The 18,723-nt window shown below is 47.7% G+C and overlaps 1 protein-coding gene across 1 annotated transcript in view; it reads left to right on the top strand.

Moving 5' to 3' along the window:
- The window catches only part of LOC8034220 (serine/threonine-protein kinase DCLK1), a 43,060-nt gene that overhangs the window by 13,294 nt on the left and 11,043 nt on the right, over positions 1–18,723 (top strand). The window contains exons 2-11 of the mRNA XM_029984361.4: positions 4,064–4,361; positions 5,892–6,140; positions 7,339–7,494; positions 8,605–8,701; positions 11,394–11,483; positions 12,900–12,964; positions 13,044–13,135; positions 14,059–14,116; positions 15,299–15,418; positions 17,852–18,129. Coding sequence (XP_029840221.2) covers positions 4,077–4,361; positions 5,892–6,140; positions 7,339–7,494; positions 8,605–8,701; positions 11,394–11,483; positions 12,900–12,964; positions 13,044–13,135; positions 14,059–14,116; positions 15,299–15,418; positions 17,852–18,129 — 1,490 coding nt within the window. The 5' untranslated portion in view covers positions 4,064–4,076. The remainder of the gene's footprint in view (positions 1–4,063; positions 4,362–5,891; positions 6,141–7,338; positions 7,495–8,604; positions 8,702–11,393; positions 11,484–12,899; positions 12,965–13,043; positions 13,136–14,058; positions 14,117–15,298; positions 15,419–17,851; positions 18,130–18,723) is intronic.

Here is an 18,723-nt window from a genome sequence, read left to right as displayed (position 1 = left end):
TATGCATATTTCTGGGAAAAATAAGAGTGAACTTTCTTTTCCGGATCAAAAGCAAGAGGGTATCCCAAATTGAGAAGAGAAGTAATAGAACTGGAAGACACCAATGTTCACATACAAGTTTCGAGCCAAGCTGCAGAAGAGCATTAATTTACTCATTCATTTGTTTCTTCGGGCCAAGGCCGGCAGGGCAGTAGAGAATAAAAGCATTTCAGCCCAACAAATAATAATAACATTCTGCTTAAAGTACCCAAAATCAGCCACAATGGTTTCGGGGGTATTTTGTACTACTTATTGTCATTCTGCTGTTGGACATAGAAAAAAAAAATAATAGCTGGAAAATACTTGAAAACTTGCAAGACATACAGAAAGTACAAAAGCAAAACTTATAAACGCATATTTCTATCACTGTTACAATAAAGAGTAATTGACTACCAAGAATAAGTTAAGAAATGTTGAGAAGAGTAGACGCTACCTTTGTTGGCAGAGAGGGAATTCATCAAAACCTCCAATGCCATGTTTTTCTTTTTGTTATGAGCGGGCCAGAACATTCTTGACCATGATTTTTGTGTACTGTACTCGATGCATCATATTTTTCTTGCATGATATTTGCATAGGTAATTTTAGTGCCTTATTCTTTCATGTATAATTTTTTTTTTGTGGACGGTGTTCGATACGGTTGATAAAAGAGTCGATTTTTGTGCATTTTGTATTCCCACAAAGACGCCCTCATGGCAACGTAGGTAATGCATGAATTAAATAATGTACCAATCTCTCTTCAGAGTAAAGGTTTTGCACCTTGACATTGCATTTGAGTGTCACCGACTGCTACACCCGCTTGTGACTACTTACGACAAGATCGCACTGCATAGATCTGATCTCGCACAGACTGCAAAACCTTCGGTCTAGTTCAGGACCGTAAGTGTTCAAGCACCATTTGCACAGAGGCACCACCTCGTTTCGCAGCGGAATGCCAAGAGTCGTAATTGAGTCGGTCACGCTTTAATGCCAAAGCCTGAACCAGCCATTAAAGGGGTGGTGTGACGATATTCAGTTGCAATGTTTGTCACTTTAAATGTTTTTTTTTTTTTTTTTTTTCACTTTACACAAGCTTACTGGCACTAGCAGGACCCAAGTATACTCGCACGCAACGCCATTGACCAAGAAACCTCTTCGTTGCGGTGTAATTTCATGAATAAAGAAAGTGAGCGTTTTCTTTCAATCTTTTCGTAAAACTTGATGGCATAGTTTAGAGTTCGCATAGCATAGTTTAGTTTAGTGGCATAGTTTAGAGGTCGCTCATAGATTGAACCCGAGCATTGCGTGAGCACTCGATTTTGGCTCTCGATAATCAATAGCTCGACGAGCATTCGGAGAGTGGCTTGTGCCCAACCGCTTCAATGACGGCAATAGCTGAACTCTAACAACGTCCAGAACTTGGCTCTTGTCTTGTGGTTTACCCCAACCCCAGCGCGTTGTTACGATAAACATTGGAGGCGTAGAATCGGCTCCAGATTACATGGTTGCTTGTACTGGCTGCGAGTTGAGGGGGAAAATGCTGCTTGTTTTTCTTACACATTTTTTTGCGACTACCATTGCACGAGGAGAAAAACTGAAGTGTGTTTTGTGGGTTATGAATGTCGGGGATTTATTCTAAGTGGTATTTATGTTAAGAACAAAAATCATTGTACCGCCCCATTAAGGGGCTCTAAAATGTATTTTGAGATTGTCTTTTTGTGGCACAAACTCAAGCTATGTGCCCTAAGCATCCCGGAAACCTGAAGTTTACAATGACCTGTGGCCTTTTTTTTTTTTTTTCTTTTATAAAAAACATGACTAAGGGTGTCGCAATCTTTGGTTGCATCTTTATGAGCGAGAAAGGACACACATCATTGTCAATTTTGTTTTTTTTGGGGAAGGGGGGGGGGGGGGCGCTTGGGGCAAAGAGACGCGTCGCAACGTTTGGTCACGTTTGAATAAAAGAGAAAGCAAACGCTCGATTGTGATTTTGTGTTTTCTAGAATGCTGGGGGCAGAGGAGCGTGTCGCAATGTTTGGTTCCGTTTTTAACGGAGAAAAAGTCCACGCATGTTTGTCATTTCCGGTTGTCTAGGATGCTTTGGGGAGGGTAGGTTCAGTCTGCGTCGTAAAAGGACGATCTCAAGATCCACTTTTGGGGCCCCTCCAAAAGCCCGCTCACAAACTTGCGAGGGAGCACGCTAGCGCCATGCATGAGATGACCCTGGGACTGTGTTTCACTAGAGTGAAGGTTCTGCGGTATTTGCACGATTAAAGGTATGTACCATCTATAAGAAATGGCTGTCCATAACATTCAAAAGTATTTCAAAAGAAAAAAGAAAAAAAAAAAAAAAAAGAAGGATGAACGAAAAATATAGGACATATACAGACGCTGAAAGTGTTGACGGCTTACCCACAGATGGTACAAGTGTGCGCTCTCGTAAGAGGTTTTAAGACTCATGGTCGTGAGCAGTCACAACTGTGAACCGGCCTTGCAGAATCGTCTTCTGCCAGGCAGAAAACCGGTTCCCAGTTTCCTTCTCTCCATTCTCTCGCGCTCTTCTCCCCTCCCCTCCCCAAAAGGAGCACGATGAGCAACCGGAGAGGAGGAAACTCCCTCGGTTCCTTCTTTCCATTCGGGAAAGAGGGAGACCACCCTCCTCTCTGCGTGGACTAGCTCGGAAACCCGCTCCCGAGGGGAGGGGGGGAGACAAGAGGGGGAGGGGGAATGAAAGAGAGAAACTGGGAACCGGTTTCTCTCTTTCATTTCGGGAGTCAGTTTGCAGATGACACAGTAATTGTATACGCCCACAAAAATTATGAAGTTGCCGTTCGAGAAGTACAAGAAGACATTCACAATATTTTTCAGTGGTACTGTAGAAATCAAATTATCGTAAATACTTCTAAAACTCAAATAATGTGCTTTAGAGATCCCAGAAAAAAACTATTACCTGAATTACCTATTAAAATGCACAATAAAAATTGTAATAACTGTTCATGCCTACCAATTGAGTATGTAAAAAATGTAAAATACCTTGGAATGTATATAGACCAACATCTTAAATGGGACTCACACATAGAGCAAGTTTGCAAAAAATTAAGGACACTGATGGCCTATATGTTTCACATGCAAGATATGGTCCCCCATTCTGTACTGAAAATGATTTATAACTCGTTAGGAAAATCTGTAATTCAATATGGAATAACTGTTTATGGGCACTGTGCCAAATACCTACAAAGAAAAGTTGAAACTCTCCAAAAACAGATATTCAGAAGAATCGATTGCCAAAGCAAAAAGAGAAGCGATTTAATAGATGACATACATAAAAAAAATAGGCGTATTTTATTTTAGTGATCAATTGAAGTATGACATAATCACAAAATTCTTTTTAATCAACAACCACAAAATAGAAATTGTTAAAGAAAGAACATTACGACCAAATAGGAAATATTTAGAGCCATTAATAAAGACAAAGTATGGAGAGTCTACAAGAAAATATTATGTGCCTAAACTTTTTAACGAACTACCTGAGGAGTTGATTGAGTGCAAAAATCCACATGCAATGAAAAAAATGGCAAGAATTTGGATCAATGAACAGAAAAATTAAACAAAGTGTGAATTAATAAAAAGTGCCAATATACGACCGTAACCACTGTACGAATTATATGGATTATTGAAACAGTGCTTTGAGATATATTACTAAATAGCAGTATGTGACTAATAGAGGCCGGTTCCACCGGTTATAACGCACGTGTATATAGGAGCTGCTTCTTTTCTTATGATTTGTTTGGTTTGTTTAAACTCGTAGAAAGAGTTAAAACTGGACAAAATCTGGTTGTTAGCCACCTGCCGCGTCCCACACACAAGCCTTCTTGGCTTACGTGGGCACAGAGCGAAATGTATTCAAAAAAGGAAAATAAATTGTATTGTATTATTATTGTATTGTTTTCCGCTTTGCAGAAGGCAATTTTGTGAGTCGGCCCTTAAGATTCGGAATGCGGCCGCGGCACGGTGGAAACGTGCTAACCTTTTGGCCCGCCCCGTGCAGGTAGCGAGGGGCCATGGCGACGGCGGCGGAGCACTGCCCGCTGTACGGGGACGAGTCGCAGTGCCGCCTGTGGCTGCCGCCCACTCCCCGGCGGCAGGCGGAGGGGCCCCTGGCCCCGCAGGGCATGCGCACGAGCCTGCGCAAGCTGGCCGAGGGCCGCCGTGCACGGAGGCTCACCTTCTTCCGCAACGGTGACCGCTTCGACCGGGGCCTGGCCTACGCCCTCTCGGCCGAGAAGGTGCGCTCCTTCGACGCCCTCCTCGAGGACCTCACCCGCATCATGGTGGAGCTGCCCATGGTGAGTTCGAGGCGGTGACTGGGTACGGCGCGTACTGGAGTGTTCGACAACGCGACCGGGCGGGCTGCCTAGGCGACGGCAGTGGCGAGAGTGGCGTATCGTCGTGAAGGGAAGGGAGTGCAACCGGCGTGACGTCCTCGAGCCAAGATGCGACGCAGCACACTGGTGGCGGCGCACGCTTGGCGTGACGAAGAAGGAATTTGAAATTCGCAGTTGGCGCAACATTACCGCGCCAGAAAGCGACGCAGTGCGCGGGTGGTGGCACGATCCATCATTTTGCTGTTTGCAATTTTATCGTCCCACCCGAGATAGTTGGCGCAACAGTTCATTCCTAGCTGCTGCGTGCTTATAACTTCAGTTGTCCTACGTCCTCTTCCTTGCCAATGTTCTTGCTTCACTCAATCTTTGTATGCGGAGCGATGTATTGTTAAAATTAGAAACCTTGTATAATGTTTGTAATTGTACCACTGAGGTCACTTTTTTAGTATTGCCAGTAGAGACATTAGTTGGAAAAATGTACGGCTCATGATCCGAACGGAGTCGCTCCGCCTCTGGATCCCCAGTGGGAACATCACCCCAGTGGGATCGGCGGATGCTTTCCCGTCATTAACTTTCCCGGTAATCCCCTTCCCGTGGTCCCGTATCTCGAAGCACATGTTTTCGCAGTCACAGCGCTAACAACATGTGTTCAGTGCACGAGCAAAGTTCATCATGATGTGAAAGATGCGTGTTGATAAGCGATGTGCATCAGCGTAGCCCACTTGCCTCTTCATTGGAATATTCGTGAACAGTGTACAAGTTAAGTATCTCTCGATTTCCGGCCTATCCTGTGGAGGTCCGAAAAGGCAGTCGTATTTATGCGGGACATACGAGCAATCTTCGTTATCGCTGCTACTCAAGCCTTGCTGGAAGAGCTGATGGAGCGGCTTTACGACGAACTGTCATCAAGCAGCAGCAGCAGTAAAGCGGGGAACACTTCGCGAGCGGCCATCATGAATTCTTGCGAGATGTTTAACCACCCGGCTAGAATTGCAGTCAAGTGGGCGCGCCAAGAGCTTGCCAGGCTGACCTCCGGTCGAATCTGCCAAAATTGGCGGAGCGACTTTTCTCGGATCCAGATCTATGTCTGGAGTGGGAGCTGATCGAAAACGACGAGTGGAACACGTGCGTTTCGGTCCCGGTCGCCCAGTGAAATAGGCGTGCTCAAGAAAAGTCTATCCCGGCGCGCTCCAAAATGACCAGTGGAATTCGCTATTAGAGTCACACCAGCTAGCTTTGCATCTACCCCCTAATTTGTGAAACATTGAACTCGAGCCCGGGTTCAATTCTCGTTGGAGTGTGTTTAGTATTTTTTTTTTTCTCAGTCTTACCCCTTCTGTACAGATTGTCCTCTGAAGTATGTGCTGCACGTTTCGTAACGGTTTCTGTGTCGATCGGTCACATTTTCCTCAAGGATCCCAGCCCTCAGATTCTGCATTTCAGTTGTGTCACTTTTAATGACTCTCGTCGCACCGTCTCCCTCCGTCCCAGGGGGTGCGCTTTGTGTTCTCCCGGGACGGCCGGGACAAGGTGACGGGGCTGGAGCAGCTGCAGGAGGGTGGCGTGTACGTCTGCTCGTCGACGGACCACTTTGTGCGGCTGGAGTACGGCCGCCAGGGACCCCCCCGGCCCCAGTGGACCCTGGGCAGGGCCACCAGGGGCATCCCGGGCTCGGCCAGGGCGCCCGCGCCGGGCAACGCTCAGGGTGGCAGGGGCTTCGTGCGCCCCAAGCTTGTCACGGTACGTCGGTTCGGGCATGGTGGGGTGAAGACGGGAGCAGAACACGGCTAAATTGGAGCTCTCACGTCGGTGGTAGTGCAAATACCTGACGTCCAGTACATGCTGGAGGTCGGGTGTTCGAGGGGACGTGCCCTACTGTTCTCATTCTTTCAGTTTCTACAGTTGGCGGCGTCTGCCTTGTAGTTCAGTAGCATCGTTTGCTAACATATGCAATAATGCTTGTCTCTGCCTCAAAGCAAAAAAAAAAAAAAAGGTAAAAAAACTATAATTGTTTAAAATACTCAATTATTAAATTTTGCTTTTTTTTTTCTTTTTTTTTTGAATTTTAAACTGTAAAACATTTAGGTTTGTATCTTCAGACCATACACCTCTACATTTTTTAAACTGTCTGTTTTTTTTTTTTAGTTATTAACAACATTAACCGTGAAGATGCAATTTTAGACCAAACATTTTTTGGTTTTGGCTTTAAAAACAATTATTTGAAAAAAAACTTGAAAAATCATTTTTTCTAACTTTACTTGTTTGTTGTGTATGCTCTGACTATATATAACCATTGAGTACATATTTTTGTACCAACCACTTTTATGATTTTTATTTTTTTGAAAACTGAGTATTTTGCTATATCTTTAATATTGTGCATTTATTTTAGAAAACTAAGAAAATGGTTCATCATAATATTTTTTTATATATTTTGTTTTCCGTACTATTAACACACATAAGTCTTCATATGGTTGAAAATAAAAGAAGTGTGCAGGCGAGCTGGTTCAGTACTTACATGGTAACCCAGGAGCGGATTAAAAACAGGATGAAGCTTTAGAACTATTGGAGTTTTCTGTTGTCCATCCTGTTTTTCTCCCACTGCTCGGTTACCATGTCTATGTTCATCTGGTACCATGTTTTTTTTAAATTAAAAGGTGAACCACAGCTTTTTAGGAAACACATCTTCACCCTTAAAAACACTTGGAAATGCATAACAAAACATAATGGATAACATACTATGCGACCTTCCTTGCAAATTGGAAATGCGTAACGAAACATAACGGATAACATAGCAGCGACCTTCCTCGCAAATCCGTGGTCGTGACATTGAACACCTCTTTTTTCACCCTCTGTGTGTGTGCACGTGTGTGTATGCCGCTCTTTGCAAAAGCATACGAACCGTTGACAGCCACTCTTTGCAACGCCTGCACCCCCCCAGGTGATTCGGAACGGGGTGCGTCCGCGCAAGGCGGTGCGGGTGCTACTAAACCACCGGACGGCTCGCTCCTTCGAGCAGGTGCTCGACGACATCACCCAGCTGGTCAAGCTGGACTCGGGCGCCGTGCGCAAGGTCTTCACCCTCAATGCGAAGCCCGTGAGCGCACTCGTCCGTCTTTTCATCGTGGCGGGGGTTCCCTATCTCGTTGGTCTCGGACATCCCCCATGTGCCCTGGACCAATGTTACTACTAGTAGATCAGTGTCAGTCGTCGAGCTTCCCAGAATGCCAGGCACCTTTCGTGGTGCTCGCTACACCGTCAGTACAGCCGATATGGACAGAAATTATAAAATGCGCGGAACGTTGGATGCACATTGACTATGGGAAAAAAAGTGATTCAATTGAAGTTTTTACAGTGAACAAAAAGTTTTTCGAAAAGTGCCTTTCGAAAACGGCCCTTCTCTATTGCTCGTAAGAACACTGCCGCTCATACCTGCCTGCCTGTGGGCAAGCGAGAAGGACCGTTTTTTAACGACGAGAATAAAGTTGAGAACAAAACACGACAGACAAGCGCTCGCTCGCAACTGGCAGTTTATCCAAACTTCAGAGGCCTCTGTTGAAGCCGAGCGGTCAACCCCGTGGTGGACCTCGATGGGGAAGTGGACGTGGAATAGGAGGACCGGCAGATACATTTGGAGCTGGCGCCCCTTTTATTCACATTGACATGCGTTGAGATCGTATCAGAGAGCCATACGTATCAAAATTCCACTCCTTTTAAGGTGCCTAAGTTCCCTAGGTCCCTAGCTAGGGACCCCCAGGTAGGGACAGGTGGTCGGTCGGTCAATCCTAGTCGAAATGATTTTCGAAATGAACGAAAATATGTATGAGGACTGCCCAAAGATAACAAATATAGATAAAACAAAGGTGGAAATTCGAAACCGTGCTACTCTGTCTGCAACATTCAGAAGCTTCGAACTCTGCAAACCTGGAATTTAAAAAAATTTCAAAATATTCAGATGTTTCTACCTTGAACCTCAAAGAAATTCTAGGCTGTCGAGCCCAAACTTTCAGGAACATAAACTGGTTACCGCTGTTTCACACGTCTCTGAGCTGTCATAGTTTCGAGCCGTTTTCAATCCCAGCAATTGGTGTTGCTGCGTAAGGATCTAGGGAGCAATTTGCCAACGACCCCAAACTTGGCGATACTATTCTTTCATGTGAAGGGGACCTTTGGACTTAGGCTAACGGGCTGGCTCCCCTCTCCCCAGGTGACTTGCCTGGCGGATCTGTTTGGCTCGGAGGACATCTTCATTGCCTACGGCCTGGAGAAGCACTCGCACGACGACTTCGACCTCGACTCTGAAGGTGCGTGTGCCGCTCCTCCCGCATCCACCGCGTCAAAAGAAAGCGGACAATCTGGCGAATACTTGAGAGACAAGGGGAGAAAAACACCTAAAGAGGGGGACAACATACACTGTGTTGGGTCTCTTTCTAAGTGTCTTCCTTTTTCTTCCCAGTCTCAAGCGATTCTTTCTGGGACTCGGTCGCAACGTTCACAGTTGCGGCCAAAGTTGGTGGCACTCTCGCGATACGTTCATTTGCCATTGATGTGGGTAGCCATTTTCGCTTGGTGTTACTGAGTGTTCGTCTTAGTGTTACCGAGATTAAAATTTCCGTTCGGCTTGCGGGTGAAAAAACCCAAAGGGTTGAGGTTGTTGGGAAATGTTTTTGTGACATTCTCTGCAAACAATGCCGTGGTCAGAGCTAATGGGGCCACACCTTTGCGGGGGAAGAGATCGCGGCGCGAGTGCTTTGCGTGTTTTGGTCCAAAGGTGGACAGTTCGGAAATGCAAGGTATAATTCGGACCTGGGTGCGCACAGTTTGTGACAAGCAAACTAGTCATTGAGGGGTTTAAGCATCCACATACGGCATTCAAAATTGGTACTTTGTCTTCTAGTACCGTAGAACCTCATTGGTACATTTTTCGGGGGACAGCAGTCAGCTAATGCAGGGGTTCTCAAACTGGGTTCCGGGGAACACAAGGGTTCCACGAGCTCGTCTCATGGGTTCCGCGAACACCCTAATTGAAACCCCCTCCCCTCCCCCCCCCCCCCCCCCCCCCATGCCGCAGGCTGCGCGGCAGGACTATGCAAAGCACCTTCATCTCACTTTGTACTGACATTGCGATTGATATGGTGGGGATATATGGGAAGCAACGCAAGCAAAATTGCGTACAATTGTGTATCTGTTGCTCCTCGGTCGGCAAATACGGAGGGGGGGTCCGCGGCAGTTTTTGAGGCTTCCTGGGGTTCCGTGAGGCCAAAAGGTTTGAGAACCCCTGAGCTAATGTATTAATGGGCGAAACGTTCAAAACCGGCATTGCTTTTGGGAAGATAAAAAGCACAAAAAGCAGCTCTCACGCACCAAGGTTTTTTTTCATTGATCTTTATGGCTGTGGGGAACTGCCTTGCAAATATATGTCTACGTTTGTTTTTGCATTATTCTATAATAGTGGCAGAAAAATCGGGATCAGTCTATAATTGTAACCAACGAAACGAAAATGTATCAACAAGGCTCTGCTGTAATTTTTTTTTTTTTAAGCAACAAGTTGTTGTGAGAGCTCTTTGTGCTATTTTGATGAGTATTTGTGACATTTCGCCCCACATCGTGGCTACAAGCATTGCGTGGTCGCTGGAGCGTCTAGTTTTTTAAAGGAGCATAGTGAAATCTTGATCCAATAATTTGCCGACATCCATCGAAAGTAAAAAATGTTGAGGTAAAAATAAAGCCAAAAATAAAAAAAAAAAATAAAAATAAAATGCACCAGTTTTGTTTTTGTTTTTTTTGCAACTGCATTGCTTTTTTTTGGTCAGGGGAGAGCTGTACTGCAGAATTAATATTTTTATGATGTAAGTCTCATTTGTACTGTAGGTATTTTAGGCATGTGTGTGCATGAATGAACTTCCTGCTCGCAGTTGTAAAATGCTCTCCTATATGTTTGTGAACAAAATTTGCTACATGCATGCTACATATACCCCAAAGAGCTATATGCTCTTTGGGGTAATTATCACTCAGGGAGGTGTACTCTCAAAGTGAGATGCGCATGTGACAGACACCTCACCCCGTGCTCAAAAAATCTCGTTGTTTGGACAAGTGAATTTTAACAACCGCCACTTTTCCGATTCCTGGGCGGGCATTTGTCGTGCTTGTGCCTCATTTCGCCAGTACACCTTTTCGAAAGTATCAGTTACTTAGAAAAGCGTACGTTTGACAGTCTTCCGGAAAAACACCGTGGGATTGGTGGTATTTTCTGTTGGGATCGATAGTTTCTGTTTTTGGCAACATGGGCCAAGCACGACAAGGCAAAGTAGGACGACCACACTCCGTTTCACGATAACTTGGCGAACTATGGAGGCTACCGCCCCCGCGAACCAATAAGAACGTTGGAGCGAGGCCTGTGACCCCACGCCACAGGAGCATTTGTGTCGCTGTGCCAAATGCGAGGCCCGGAAGAACCAGCTGTCGTCCGCTGGCCGAGAGTTGTCTGCTGCGAAACCAACCAGGACGAACGTCCGCGAGCTCTTAGGTCACAGTTCACGAAACAACAATACACTCAAGTTACCTGCGAATCTGCGGCAAGTGCTAATGAAAGGGTGAAGTCTTGAGTGGAAGCGATAGATTCCGTGCCTTTCGATCGTTCAAATGTCGTTCAAAAGCCACGTTCTCGGAAAAGTCTTGGTCCGTATTAGGTATCGTTAAAAAGTAACATGTCTTCGTCTTTCTTCCGTGTCTTGTGGCTGTCGGGAGTATCCGACCGCAACATTATTGGAAGAAAAAGAAGCCTAAAAAATTTGTTTTGTCGTGGACTGCGCTGTTACTGTGGCAGTAGCGAGGCCTCCGTGGCCTCGGCCATGGAGTGTCGTCACGTGACTTGCTCCAATGCCCTTATTGGGTCGCGGGGGCCGCAGCCTCTGTGGTTCACCAAGCTATAGTGAAACAGAGTACAGCAAGGTGTGTGACGGAGGCGCGTGGAACTCAACGACATCGAACCTGCAGAGTGGAAGAGCCTAAACGGCACGGTCCGGACCTCCGGTCGCCAAGAGCAGCGCTGGATCGCAAACGGCCGGACGTCGCCCGCGTCGGAAGGTGAGACTTCTTGGCGCGTCCCTTCTGAGGGAACATCTACGGCCGCGTTCCGGCATTTGCACGACGTCGCTCTAAAGTTAAGGTCGTCGTTCAGAAACCCACCGACGTTGAGCGCAGTCCTATCCGCGTCGTCACGTGGTGTGACCTGCAGAAGTAACTCGGATTCGCTTGAGTAATGTTTGGAATGCCGCATACATTCTCACGCAACGCGGCGTATCTGTCAAATGTCTGCGTTCACATCCGAGCCTGCATCGAACAGAGAGGCACCGGATAAGCTGCGCTTGAGAGTAACGGCACTTTGGTCGTCCTTTTCTCTTAAAAACGATTGTCGCCGGCCGTCCGTAGCTCTTTTCGAATCACCGGAAGCGCTTCCTTGTCCTCGAGAAGCGTTGGAACAATCCCCGGCAGAGTGAAACGAGTGTTCAGGCACCGTGTCTGAATCTCGGCGAGTGGCATATTTTAATTGCGTCTATAGCCGACTGCGTTTGCCCTATGATTGGCAACAAAATGGCGACGCCCACGGGACATTGGGGGAATATACCATCGATGCTGTAAGCGTAATTTTGGTCTCCAGCCGCCGACAGCCTAAGGAACGAAGGGTGTGGCGAGTCCCGGGCACTCGTCTATATTCCACGCCTCGCAGATGAAATGTCATCGTAGTTGCCCAAATCAAATGATCCAACATCATCCACAGTCCACTGCCGCTGTCATCGAAAAGATAATAGGCAAAAGCAGTCAGATACTGCGATTGAGTCAGCAGGACGCCTTGTCAGACGGGATCCGTTAAGAAATGTAACACATACTTCGGAGTACAATCCGTTCGAAAGAATGCATAATCGAGAAGAAATGGTAATGGATTGGAAGAAAGAACACAATTTTAAACGCGACCCTAGAGGAGTCGCGCTCACGACCCCACGGTTACGAGCCCGGGGGACTCCACGGCTGTGCCAAAGAGAGACTCGCAGGAAAAAAAAGACCCACCTACTCGCCGTTCGAACGCCAGACGCCGGCATTTGCGTTCAAACAGGGAGTAAAGACAAAGGCAGCTAGCATTGCGTTCATCCAATGATAGTTTTAACTGAAGCTCTGTGCTCCAATGTCCCCGTGCACTTTCGTCTGCTCTTCTCCCTCAATTTCTAACTGTATAAACGAGAAAAAAGTTTTTAAGACTAAATTAATAATTAGAAATTAATTTAACTTTGCGTATGCCGCCTTTATCTATAGGGCGAAGGTAGTTTTTCTGACAGCTCACTAGCTTGAGAAAAAGTGCAAAACGAAATCCACGGCGCGCATTCCGGCGTGCCAAATTAGAATTTTGGCGGTGCGGGAAAGCCGTCAGTTTGATTGATGGTATACGGGCGTGGAAGGAAAGAGTCGAACCGCCGTTCGCCGTAATGTGGAACTTCTGCCCCGCAGGGTCGTCTGCCGCGAGCTTCCAGAGCTCGGGGTCCCTGTCGCCGACGCCATTGCGGCCCGCCCAGGTGAGTTCCGCTCGGGTTCCCTCGGAGGGGAGGGCGCGGCCCGGGGGTGTCGTGACCCATGGGTGCCGGCCAGTTGCAGGTGCGCCTGCCCGAGGCAGTGGCCCGGCTGTACTCGCTGTGCGAGCTGCTGGGGGATGGAAACTTCGCCCAGGTGTTCCAGTGCGTCCACAGGTCTCTGCCCCCTTCTCTCGACTGCCTCGTTGTGCCCTTCTCTCGACCACCTCAGTGTGCCTCGCACAATACAGGCACTCGGACATTGTTTACGAAGAGCGCTTCGATTGTCCGGCTTTGCTAGACACATACGAGCCGAAAGTATGCAACAAAAAGAAGCTGATCTCACTTGAGACTGGATTCAAACTCAGGACTCCAAGTAAATCTCGAAGTACATTTATCTACTCTTTGCTGAGCTACCAAAACCTTGCAGTTCTCTCGTTGGTTTCTTTCAAAAACTGCCTAAACTTTTTAAGCTCATTTATTTATATTATTCTTTTTTATTTGCTGCATTCCAACAAACTTCCAATCCTCTTTTAAGAATCTTGTCTCGTTTAGTCCTACCATAGGCTGCTCTTTGTTGCGACGCCTTCCATCTGCTGCAGTGGTGAGAGTCTATCTCAAGGCACTTCCTCGACACCCCACGCCAGCGGTGAACGCGTTGCGGTAGGAAATGGGGCGCTTGAGCGGTGCACGATTCTATGCTGGTTCTCACCTGCCTTCAATTCAGGGTTTAATGCGTCCGCAAAATTGACGGAAGCGGCGCGTCCCGCCTACGCCCCGTTTCGCATCGAGTTCGGCCGCAGCCAACGCTACAGCCTGACAGAGCCGGACCAAAAGTGCGTCGTCTCATCGCTCGTCGTCTTATAGGTTCGTCGTCACCTACTAAACCCATTGCACAAAGTAAATGTGCCACGATCCCGCACTTCTTTTGTGCACGATCGGCTTAGCTCATGAAGGCAAACTTACAAAGACGTCGAGCGCCGTGAGGACACAGTTTTGATGCTGCCCGATTGGCCTGCGGTCGGCCTCAAAGTGAAATGCATCCTAGGCATTGCAAGAAACCTCTGTGTACGAGGGTTTACAACAAGATTACGTTGCAGGGACACCGGCGTGGAATACGCCCTCAAGGTAATCGACAAGGACAAGTGCAAGGGAAAAGTGAGTGCCCATTTTCTTCGGCACACTGGCCTCTCGTGTTGCCGGGCAAAAAGGGAACAGGCGGTCTACCGGTTCGATGCCGGTAGCTAGAGCAAATGCAGTAAACCCTCATTATGATAAAGGCAACGGGAGGCAAAAAGATCCTATGAAAGCGAAAGAGCTGTAGAAACCTTGGAAGTTTGTGAAGTCACCACCGAAGCCCTAAAGCAAATATCCCATCGAACAGACCTTTTTAGTGGGCAACTTCACAACATTTTTACTGAAATAAAAAAAAAAGGAGTAGAGTCGACCAAGCTTTTTTTTTTCTGCGAATCGCTAGTGCCTCCTCCGGTTGCGCGAGCCTTCTCGTAAGACCATGATCACTGCCTTCGCACTCTACATCGACACAAAGCAAATAATGTTTCATGTCGGCAGTCACGAGTTTCTCGGAAGTTCTTTGTCCGTCGCCTTTTCGTCTTCGTCGTGGCCACACACTAATCTGTGGCCGCAGCAGCGACAAAATTGTTTGTGTCGGCAAGTGCAAACGAATCAAAGTCCTCCTTGGGTGCTTTGCCGACGGCTTCAAGCACACTCTTGCAAAGATTGTTCCGGCTCTGGGAACCAACTGCTAGCTTGTCAATCGCACACTCAAGAAAATCTGTTGTGTGTAAAACTGAATTTTCAAATAATCCTTTTTTTAAAACTCTTCGATCAGGACTGTGTTAAACTTTGAATGAAGTGATATTGTTGCAGCTAGGGACTACTGTAGTGTTATGGTATTTGTGCTGCATACGCAACATTTTAATCTAATTTTGACGCAATAAACTTAAACTGTGGCTCGAGCACCCTCATTGCTACATTTATATCCCCCCCCCCCCCCCCCCCCCCCAAAAAATACTAGTTCTCGAATTTAGGCAACGTGCCTACGAATCTTACAACCGTTCCTCATTTTGGCTTACTGGTGCCCAGAATAAACATTCTATGCCTATGGAGCAGGTGAGTCAGCTTTTGTTCAGGCACTACTGTTTTTGTGAGCTTAGCACCGGTGAGGCTCAGGTTTCTCTACTCTGTTTTCTGGTGTCGCTATCTTGCCATTGTTGCCGACCAACGCGTGACCCGTGTTTGTTGGCTGGCGTTTTGGACGACATTTGTGGGCCCGTCTCGAGTTGTGGCCCATGACACTGCTCCTTTCACCCTGCCCAGGAGCAGATGATAGCCAATGAGGTGGCCATCCTTCGACGAGTCCAGCACCGCAACATTGTCCGGCTCGTGGAGGAGTTTGACTTTGACTCGGAGCTTTACCTGGTCATGGAATTGGTCAAGGTGAGAGCCCGCCTCCTAGACTTCCAGGACTGGGATTGGTCGACGGAGCCACTTTTAGGCGCCAATCAAGGAGATGTATTTTTTATTTCGCTTACGAGCTCGATCTATTGGAGTCTGACAAAACGTTGCTACTAAAGTCTGCTGTTCCGGTTAATGCCTCGTTCACACTTGTAAAGAACTCTCTTGCCCACAACCGAATTCGCTTGGTGTAAAAAGAGAGTGTTGTTCACGTTTGTTGCTGCATGCCACATCCACACAACTCCAGTCTTTTTTATTTAAAGAAAAAAAATGTTTTTATTACAAACTTTAACAAAACAGCAATTCGGCACAGTTTTATTACAAGCTTTTGAACTGTAACAATAAGGCAATTTGGATGCTCAAAATAATTTTATTCTTACATTATTTCAGTGGTATATGCTACCATTTGGTTTACCTTTGGTTTTGTGCCCAGAATAACCGCTGACAGCAGTTCATAATGTCCTTCATTGGTAAACATGTTGTTGCCATGCCTGGTGCTTTTACGCGCAACTAAACAGCTAGTTCTGCATTTCAGGGAATCGAACCTATTATGCTGTTAACACGAACAGAAGGTTGCACACAAGCTTTAGGGCAGAGGAACCATTCCAAAAGCTTTTTTCTGCCACTTCAAAATGGGCTTCAGGCTGCTTCAGCCTGCTCCAAAAGGTGCTCCAAAATGGGACTTGGACTAGTCACACCCCCGCCAACACCATCAAAGTTGACACTAGTCTGGAACCACTTTCGTTTACGTCGACGAAAGCAGGATTGATCCCAGCTATAGTCGGTGGCAGGTTAAGAATTCATTAGATGCTCCGCCTACAGCATGCACTTGTTGCCTTCCACTGGGCTTAGGCCACGCCTGCGGCACAGCGCTATCGGAAGCAGAAAGCTCGCTACGAGGCAGGGTGTCTCCCGAGCTCTTGGGCTGTCACCGACTTTAGAAATGTCACAATGAGCGTTTATCCAACCTTGGAAGCAGCATCGCCAAAGTTCTCCAATACGCCACTGGTTGCTTAACTGGAGCCAGAGTTTGCTACGAGGTCGGAAACTGCCACCGGGTACACCACTCTATCGGAGGGGGCATTTTCAATTGGCCAAGCTTGGTCTGCCGGGCAAGTTGGTAGTGGACATTCATATTAAAAATAGCGCAAAAGAGACGGGACAAAAAGGCGAAGAAGCACACAGGACAAACAGGCACACGGGACAAGCGTTTGTCCTGTGTGCTTCTTCGTCTTTTTGTCCCGTCTCTTTTGCGCTATTTTTAATATGGATTGGCCACTCCGCTCCGAGTGAGCCGCTCCAAATTTGCGATTATGATTGGTCTTCGGGGAAACAATTTCTCGTGCACCGACATTTCGTTACGCCTGTGATCGATCACTGTACGCAAGCGTCGGTCATTTTTTATTGATCTCTAACAACATAACCTAGAAATAAGCATTTTTCGTTTGTTTTCAAAGAAAACTATGCTTTTATGAGCAAAACAGACCCAGGCTGCGGCAGAGGTTGTGTACGATTGTAATGATTCGAGGGGCATTTACGGAAACAATACTACTTTATTGCTCTAATTTTATTTTGCATATTGCGAGGAGATCTCGTCAGTCACTGTGGGCTCACTTCAACGTTCAGTTTACTTCGTCGCCACCGTTCGATTTCGCGTCTGCGTCTCGCGCGTTCTGGACGTGCTCCCACTATCCACCACCGCTTGTGCTGTGTGAAATGCAGGCAATTACACGTGAGGCTTTGCAGTGCCTCCACTCGACACAGGCACTCGTGGCGCCAAATTTTCGAGCGGTGCTGAAATTTAATTTGGGCCAAGAAGAAATGGAGAAGGGTATTGTTTCGTAAAACATAAAAAAGGAAGTTCGATCGGCCAGCGAAGCGTAAGGGGCTGAAAATGCTAACATTAACGAGAAATGCCGCCAGTGCGATGACACGTCGGCGCATTCCAGGGGTGTCTCATTCAAAGTGGATTTGAAATTCCAATGCAGAGCGCAAGTTCGTCTGCTTCTTTTGCAGGGGTTGTGGTGACGTCAGAATGCTGAGCTCGGATTACTCTGATTAAAGTATGGTGGGTAGACCTCAAAGCAAGCTGCCTTGAGGTCTACCCACTATCCTTCAGTTAGAGCTCGGCGTTCTGACGACACCACAACCCCTTGCAAAAGAAGCGGACGAACTTGCGCTCCGCATTGGAATTCACACCAGACCCCCGGGGCGTTTGCAAGATTGGCAACTCTCGACCCCACCCCCCCGTCCCCCGTTGACACCGACGCCGTACATGCTCGCATACCAACTTCTTCAATACCGTTACGGAGACGTTCCCTGACCAGTAACGTATCAAAGGACTCTCGTTGCACACGTCGTCAATTCCAGCGCGTAAACGCGATTCATCGCATTCAATGACGTCGTCGTCCCTAGGGCGGGGACCTGTTCGACGCCATAGCGGCAGCCAGCAAGTTCCCGGAGGCGGAGGCGGGGCGGCTGGTCTGGCACCTGGCGGGGGCCCTGGCCTACCTGCACGCCCTGTCCATCGTGCACCGGGACATCAAGCCGGAAAACCTGCTGGTGGGCGGGGGCGGCCTGCTCAAGCTGGCCGACTTCGGCCTGGCCGTGCAGCTGCCTCCGGGGGGAGAGCGCCTTTTCACCGTCTGTGGCACCCCCACTTACGTGGCCCCCGAGATCCTCGCTGAGACAGGGTGAGCTCCCCGTCTGGGCCCGTCCGCGCTTGCGTCGCCGAACGAGCGTTGCGGTCGCCAACGGAGCATGAACAACGGGCGCATCTATGAAACGCCTGGCCTTTGGCAAAGAACATGTTGCTTTCCACTTTGGATATGCGCAGAGCGCTGGATGTGTGCTAGACGGCCGGGCGCTGTCCAAGGTGGGAAGCCGGAGGCAAGAGAGGACTGGAGCTCCACCGTGCTGTTTTCACCTTGCCAGTGACTGCGGAGAGCAAGTCGTCTGCTTCTTGCGCTGGAGTTGCGATTACATCAGATCGACCCCGAGCTCTTGTTGGCTGATAAAAAAAAATAGTGGCTAGACCTCAGTGCTAGATGCCTTGAGGTCTACCTACTATTTTTTTGATCAGCCAATAAGAGCTCGGCGTTCTGACAACATTCCAACCCCTGCGCAAGAAGCAGACAAACTTGCACTTCTCATAGGAACGACGCAGGTGCGACGCCAACCTGAACTTAACTGCTCATTGGCCTGGATGCTTGGGTGCTTTCCGCCCTAGTAAATTTCGTCACCCCAGCACTGCTGATCCATGTAAAAGTAAAAAAAAAAAAGAAAGA

This window comes from Ixodes scapularis, unplaced genomic scaffold, assembly GCF_016920785.2.
Source record: "Ixodes scapularis isolate PalLabHiFi unplaced genomic scaffold, ASM1692078v2 PGA_scaffold13__105_contigs__length_92229423, whole genome shotgun sequence".
Lineage (NCBI taxonomy): Eukaryota > Metazoa > Arthropoda > Arachnida > Ixodida > Ixodidae > Ixodes > Ixodes scapularis.
Note: the sequence above shows the minus strand (reverse complement) of the source record. Positions and strands in the feature narration are given on the sequence as shown.